The 7,787-nt window shown below is 56.9% G+C and overlaps 1 protein-coding gene across 1 annotated transcript in view; it reads left to right on the forward strand.

Moving 5' to 3' along the window:
* The window catches only part of TMEM18 (transmembrane protein 18), a 7,239-nt gene extending 4,831 nt beyond the window's left edge, over positions 1-2,408 (forward strand). Inside the window, exons 4-5 of the mRNA XM_012659645.1 lie at positions 1,682-1,775; positions 1,859-2,408. Coding sequence (XP_012515099.1) covers positions 1,682-1,775; positions 1,859-1,954 — 190 coding nt within the window. The 3' untranslated portion in view covers positions 1,955-2,408. The remainder of the gene's footprint in view (positions 1-1,681; positions 1,776-1,858) is intronic.
* The last annotated feature ends 5,379 nt before the right edge of the window (positions 2,409-7,787 follow it).

The following is a 7,787-nucleotide window of genomic DNA, read 5'->3' on the forward strand; positions in this document are numbered from 1 at the left end:
CTCGGTGGGACCAGACGGACTCCGGGTCCTTCCTTGGCTCCCTCTTGCCGGGCGCTTGTGAGGCAGAAGGCCCTTGTCCTCGGCCCGGTGACCTCCACGTCCACCCTCGATTCCTCCTCCGTCCTCCCTGTGCTTGGGCTTATCAGGAAGGCGATAGGCGTCCCCCTCCCTGCGGCCTCCAGGGGGCCATGCTGCCCTGCCCCGTCACGCCTGAGTTGCCGGGTGTCAGAGGTGCCTGGACTGCCCCTGGGTTGTGTGATGAGCATCTTGCAGTTAACGTTGCAAACCGACTCCTCCACGCCCCCCAGAGTGTCTGCTCCATCCGTGTGACGTGGCGGCTCCCTGCGTTTCCTAGGGCAGAGATGTCACGTCCCTGTGCTCTCCGGAACGTCCCGTCTGTCACCTTTACAACAAACCAGGCACCTGCCTGTCCCCGTTGTCGCCCACCTGGCCACCGTCTTCGTGACACTGGCCCTCAGACATCCTGATGGGACTGCCCAATGACAGTCCAGTGTCCTCAGGTCACTTAGGGCTAACGCGGAGTCCTGCGGTGATGCCCCCGGCCCTCGGGGACCGGCTTGTTGCCATCCCTCCTGGCTCTGTCCCGTCAGCTGCCGCTGCTGCCCCTGCAGCCCCCACGTGGCCTTCCCTCCCTATCCCCCGGACGCCAGCTCGACAGAGTGGGGACTTTGTCTTTCCACTGCCGTAACGCGGCGCCCACGGCTGCTGCGTACGGGTGAGCAGGTGGTTACTCGTCGCCGGCTGTTCTGCCCGTTTCCTGCGCTGGCTGCTGAGCGAGGCCTGAGTACAGTCCTGTCTCTGCCGCCTGCCGGCCCCGCTGGGAAATGGAAGGGAAGTGGAGGAGGAAGGGAAGTGGAAGTGGAAGTAGAAGGGAAGTGGAATGGAAGTAGAAGGGAAATGGAAGGGAAGTGGAAGTGGAAGGGAAGTTGAGGTGGAAGTAGAAGGGAAATGGAAGGGAAGTGGAAGTGGAAGGGAAGTGGAGGTGGAAGGGAAGTGGAAGTGGAGGAGGAAGGGAAGTAGAAGTGGAAGGGAAGTGGAAGTGGAGGAGGAAGGGAAGTGAAGGTGGAAGTGGAGGAGGAAGGGAAGTGGAAGTGGAGGAGGAAGGGAAGTGAAGGTGGAAGTGGAGGAGGAAGGGAAGTGGAAGTGGAAGGAAAGTGGAGGTGGAGGTCCAGGTCCTTTCACCTTTCCAGGTCTCTTCTCCCGTGGAGATGATGGCGCCTGGCGGTGCCGGGGCTGAGTTCAGGGGGCCAGGCACACAGGTGCAGTGTGGGCCGGAACAGCTGCGAGTCACACTCACAGGACGCGCTGCCACGGCTGCACAGGTCCTGAGCATGTCAGGGCGCTAGCGTCTTGCCACTAATGTCATGGCCGCTGCAACCCAGGGGACCCTTGCCCTAGGGAGGTCCTCAGGTCACTGCTGCTCCCGCCAGCACCCCCGTCCCTGTCCCCCTTTCTTGTCCCGTGACCCATGTGTCTTCGTGACGAGCGTGGCACCTGGGACAAGCCGGTGGCGATGACACACTCTGAGGGCAGGTGTGGCGGTGGGGCCGAGCGGTTCTGTCTCACCGACAGGTCTTTCCGACAGGTAAGTAGAGAGCGTCGTTGGAAGCTTGTTTTCTTGTTGTTTTGCCAAGTAATTTTTTGTTTTTTCTCAAAACAGGTTATTTGCGAAATACCAGTATTTTGACTCCAGGGGGATGTTCATCTCCATCGTGTTCTCAGCGCCGCTGCTGCTCAACGCCATGGTCATTGTGGTGCGTACCCCACACACCCTCGTCCCCGGGTCTGCTCTCGTGGCGCTTCCCCTTCTCAGCCATCTCCGCACGACCGTCCGCAGGTCCTGTGGGTGCGCCGGACGCTGGACGCGATGGCCGACCTGAAGCGCGCACAGGAGAGCAGGAGAGAGAGGAAGAGGAGGAGAAAGGAGGAGTGAGGAAGGGTGACGCCGTCGCTGCGTCCTGGGTGTGTCGGCTCCGTCCCGTCCCCACCGTCCCGTGTCGAGTGCCGCGGTGCAGGCGTCCCCTGCAGCCGACTCGCGGTCCGAGACGCGGCTCTTCTGTTTCCACCTCGCGGCGCTGGCGCACATGCTGCAGGCGGCTTTCACGCAGCGCTGATCTGCGCCTGGCGGGATCTGCTGGCCCTGGGCCCTGTCAGGCTGCCGGGTCTCTGGTGAGGCCGTGGGAACGGTCTCCCCGCACAGTTGCGTGGCTTGGAGCTTGATTTGCAGGTGTCCACGTCATTTATGGAGTTGGTGTGAATTATGAATGTTCAGTGAATATTAAACGTGCAGCTAATAAACGGCCACGTGCCCACGGCCCCGTGCCCTGCTCGTGTGTGTGGCAGGTTCTCAGCGCAAGGCGGTTGCCTTCCAGGAGACTCGGGGGGCGTTTTTGGTGGGGGAGCCCCTTGCATCTGTTGGGAGGAGCCCGGGGTGTGAACAGCCGCAGCGCACGGGACCCCGCAGAGGAGGCCGCTCTGAGACCCCTGAGAGAGGCTGGAAAACGTGCAGGACGTCCGAACCGAATGACCCGGCTGCCCCAGGCTGCGGCGCTGAGAACGTTCGTGGGGAACGTCAGAGCAGAGGGGGAGCCGTGGCCAGGATCCCGTGGGAAGAGTGTGTTGAGTGAGCTTTTGATTCGCTTCTCAGGAGGAAATACTCAGAGTGATGCAGCTGTTTCCACCAGTGCGTTCCCGTGGCGGATGAAGAGAGGGAGTCTGTCCCCGCCCACGCGCCGCAGTTCTTCCCCCACGTGGATGCTGGGGAACATAGTGCTGTCCCTTTTGCTAGAAAAAAATGTTTATTCTCATGAGTTTATTTATAAATAAATAAGTTATATAAACAATACAGAAAAGTTGTAGAACAGGAACAATTTAAACAGTCATTTAGCACGTTCCCTGGACCAAAAACTCTCTCGCCCTCCCCCCTACTTTCTCTGCCCTTCCATTCTGTTTGGTGGCTCCGTGCTTTATTTTTTGATTCTGACTTTTTATGTTTTCCACTTTGCACGAGGCATGTATTTAAACAACCAGACGCTGCCCTCAAAGGGGAAAATACGGAGGATCTCTCCCCGGTTGGCCCCGGCGTCGTCCAGCCTTCTCTGTGTGAGGACAGGTTTGCCCCCGCGGAGCAGCCTGGAGGAAAAGAAGTTAGAACCTTGTCCTTGGTTTTACAGCGATGTATTTACAGAGTTGATTTTGGAGACAGGTTAGGAAGGTGAACCGCTGCTCTGCAACGCGAAAATCACCAACGCTACGTGCCTAGTGGAATCCCGGCTTCAAAGGCGTTCACGGCGTCACAAGTTAGTTTCACAGAAAGGACACGCAAGTGGGCGACCACATCTGAACACACAAACCAGGGAGCTTGCGGACGCCCTGCCTTCTCAGTGTGACACCTCACCCTCTGTGTGTTACGTGGACTGTCTTCATGCGGGGCCCTCGGACCGAATCCCAGCCTCCCTGTGATAAAACGGTGCAATGGTGTCGCTGGCTTTGCGTGAACTCGATGTTAATGACTTACGTCGACGTAAAGTGTGTGTGGGCTATTGGTTTTCATTCTGTGTGTGCACGCATTGGAGCAGAATTTTGTTTTCACAAAAACGAACTTCATTTTTAACTGCTCAGTGAGTTCATACTCAGTATCTTAAACTGCAGTGTTAACAAGTGTCTCAATATTTTGTCCTCACGCTAGGAAGAGTCCTAGGAACCCAGGTTACCTGCAGACAGTTGATGATTCATGAAAGTGCGCCGTTGTCGTCCCAGTTGAAGAGTCAGGGTGGTCGGAAGGTGCCGAGTCCAACCTCCGTAAACACGGAAGGATTCATGGGCCGTCTTCCATGCTATTCACGTAAAGCAGATGTTTCTACTCTGTGTCTGTGGACGAAGAGGAAAGGAGATTTGTGATTAAAATATTTTGCACATTCCAGACTGGTGACACCTTAAATGTATTGATTGCCACTGAATAAACTGTGTCTGTAATAGTATTTAGTATGTTTTTTCCGCAAAATTGTGTATTTGTTTTGAATCTTCCTGGAAGTGGAAACAGGAGCACCCAGAACGCCCCTGGGGGGTCCCCTCGCCACCTGGCGCTGAGCTTCGCGGGCTGGAACGTCGGCCCTGTCACTGCGGGGAGGGAAGTCGGCTCAGGCACAGACACACGTGTCAGACACGAAAGCGGGACGCAGACGTGAGCGGCAGGGAAATGTTAGCACGTTCTCTCCCTTCACAGAAATGGACGCGAGAAGCGAAACAAGTCGGGTTGGTCGGGGGATTCGGAGCAGCTGCTTGGTGCCGCGTTGGGCTCAAGTCAGAAGAGGGGACCGCTGGCCGAAGAGCCACCCGTCCCGAAGCAGCCACGGGATTCCTGAACTCCCCTCTGGAAAAGCATCTCGGGCTTCCTCTCCTAGACTTCCGCGGACGCTTTCCTCCCCGCATTACACAGAACACGTTTCAGTGCAGCCTGTGTCTCTGCATGTCGAACACGTGAGAACCAGTGACCAGCCGTGTTATTTCTCTAATCAAAACAGTGAGGCTGAGTCATCTGTGCAATGGATTTTGTCACGGTGAGCGTTGACCACGGTAAACTGCTGATTTCAGGGGTGCGAAGAGGGTGTGTCGGGTCTGGCCCCACGGAGACCCTCGGGCTGGACTCACAGGATTCGGGCCAGCGGGGCACAGGCAGAGTCCCAGGTGGACAGCTCTGTCCTCTCCAGGGGACCGCACGGGGCCCTCGGTTCTCCCAGTAGCGATGTGGGCACACGTGGGACGTGCTGCCAGCAGGAGGCCCCTGAACATGTGCGCTGGGGCGTGTGGGCCGTGCACCTGTTCCCGGGTGCACACAGGTAGTTACTGAACGTCTGGGTGCCAGACAGTTCAGCCGAGCTGGCAACCTAGTGGAGGGAGACAGTGTTTGCACAGAGCGAATGGAGCGTGATGGGACGTTTGCAGCGCGGAGAGGAGTGAAGCAAGCGGTGCTGGGTTGGCCCTTCTGAGTTCTGACAGGTGCTCTCGTGTGAAGCAAATCTAGAGAAGTGAGGAGGAGGGAGCAGGGATCTGGGGTGTCCCGGGCAGGGCCAGCTGTGGGAACGCCTGGGGTGGGTGTGTGCAGGGGCAGGGAGGGACCGTAGGCCCTAGACCCCGCCCAGGCTCCGGCTCTTCCCGAGGGAATTGCGTGGTCACGTGGGCTGCTCGGGGGGATAGGCGGGGCCTGGCTTGAGTTTTCAGCTCATGGCTCAGGCTGTGGCCTTGAGGGCGGACCAGCGAGGGAGGTGGACATGGCGGCAGCTGGACCAGGCGGACTCTGCCTTGGGGTCTCGCAGGGGGCTGACGGCTGAGGGTCTGAACGTCCTGGGGTGGGGACGTGCAGAGGAAGAGGGTCTGTGTTTGTTTCTGTTTTTGCTCTTTGGGAGGCGTCAGGTGCTTGTTGGAGACGCAGAAAGTCTGAGACGTGCGCCCGACCAGCAAGGGGACCCGGGGAAGCCGTGGTGACAGGCGGGCCTGGGGGAGGGCGAGGGCAGGTGGACAAGAGGACCTGGGCCTGGAGCAGAGGGGACCCAGCCGGCGAGAGGAGCGGGTGGCGTCCAGGCCAGGAGGGTGCTCGGGGCAGCCTCAGCCGAGCAGACGGGGCCGCAGCATCCAGCGCCTTGACTGTGGTGGTCCCTGCCGATGTCGCGGTTAGTGTCACGGCGCCGCGTCTAGCTCGGTTTTCATTGTCCTGTGTCGTTCTCAGACTGAGGGTCTTTCTTCCACTTGGGACATTCCAGCTGCTGTGTCAGGTTGGTCTCGCCTCCCCGCCTTGGGACTTGCTGGGACTTCGACCACGGCCAAATCTCTGAATTTTTCTGAATTTCAGTTCCTCCTTGTGAGAAGGTGTGCAGTGATATTTGACATACTTTTTAAAGTAAGGTCCCTGTAAGGATCAAGATGTGTATGTCAGATCTCCCCAAGCTGTGTGCAGGTGACGGCTCTGGGGCTGGCGACGGGGCGGGATCTGTCTCACGTCAGACGGTTGTGTGTCCAGGGTGTGTCCATGTGTCACTCCAGGCGCCTGGTGGGAGCAAAGAAAGGTGAGCAATGCCTGAGTTCGGTAGGGAGGTGCTCACTCGCTCTGCACAGGTCCCGCCTTCTACGCCGTAAAATGGAAATGTCAAACATTGAGCCCTCTCCCCTCTGGTCTCCAGCGCATTCTGGTTCTTTCCCCGCTGTCTGGGGAGGGTGCTTCCTTGGGGCCTCCCACGGGCACCAGGACACTATGCCAAGTAGAGGCATGTGTTTGGGCTGCTTAAGGAAAACACTGTCACGTTCAGAAAGGGAAGCCTGATGGTTCTGAGTGAGGGATGTCGTCCTGAACTCGGGGCGGACCCTGATGACACGGCCTCCGTCTCCTGTGTTCGTGGAGATGGGTTGCGATGTCCAAAACGCCTTGTGCATTCTTGCCCGACCAGAAGCAAACCCAGACACGTCCACACACTTAAGCGCACACGTGCACACAGGTATGTATACACATGCACTCACACTTGCACACGTGCATACAGCACACTTAATATATATACGTGTATATACATGCGCACACGTATGTATACACATGCACTCACACGCTTGCTCACCTGCACAGACGCAGGCCTAGAGAGAACGTGGCTGATTCACCTTCCGTTGCATCAGGAAAGGCCACACCGCACCTGCACAGACACCTGCACGTGGATCGGTGGACAGATCTGGGTAAGTGGTTCCTGCTTGCTAGAGTCGACGTGTTGAGAGACGTAAAGGACAGAGAGTGGAAGGTGACCGGCCGCTCCCTGGGGAACGTGCGGTTATGACACACGGCGACTCAGGTGATGCCGGAGTGCGTGTGGCCGCGCTCCTTGTCCTCACCACACCTGGTGGTGTCAGGGTTCGGGGTTGTGGCCTTTCTGTGGGCCGTGGTGGCCTCTTACTGATATGAACTAAGAGAGACAGAATTAGAAATAAATATTCATTAGCATTCATTCTGTGCACGTACCCAGTAGGCGTTTAACCAGGTAGTTCTGAGCAAGGCCTGCGCCGAGGCCCGCGTGGTCCATAGAGGAGGCGCTAAAGGTGGAGACAGGAAGACAGCAGGAAAGTGTGGGCGCGTTGGGCGTCCTTGGCAACGGGAGAGGATTCCCGCATACACCTGTGTGGATCCAGGAGGACGGCAGAGAGAGAGAGAGAGAGAGAGAGAGGAAGAGAGAGACAGTGTTTGAAAATAAATGAGTTAAAAAAATTGATAATTGATTATAACAGCACACTGTCTACCAAGCAAAATAAATACAAAACAAAGCTACATCTGGACATAGTGAATTAATAGTTAAACTGCAGAACAACTAGAATAAAGGTAACATATTTAACATAGAGAGAAAACATTGAAACTAACAAGAATGACAATTTTCACGGACTGTCGACCACCAAAAGCTGTGATAAAAGTTAAAAGAAGGTCGGAATAATACCTTAAAAATGGTGATGGAAAACAACTGTCAACGTAGACACGTGTGCCCTGTGAAACTTTAGGTCATGAATAAGGGCAAGTTAAAAACATTTTTGGGCGAAGAAGGCTGAGGGGTTTCTCCTCACAGACCCCTGGATCGACCAAGGGACACCCTTTGTGTCCGGGTCACGACAGGGAGGGACCGAGGCGCCGGAGGGAAGGTCCCTGGGGGACAAGTCCAAACACACGTGCAGAAAACAGCCGTGGGAATGGCGCGGTATGACAAGGTGCACCTCAGAGGCAAAGAGAACGGCGTGGAAAGCGGGGT

The sequence above is a fragment of the Propithecus coquereli genome, unplaced genomic scaffold (genome assembly GCF_000956105.1).
Source record: "Propithecus coquereli isolate 6110/MARCELLA unplaced genomic scaffold, Pcoq_1.0 Scaffold625, whole genome shotgun sequence".
In the NCBI taxonomy this organism is placed as follows: domain Eukaryota; kingdom Metazoa; phylum Chordata; class Mammalia; order Primates; family Indriidae; genus Propithecus; species Propithecus coquereli.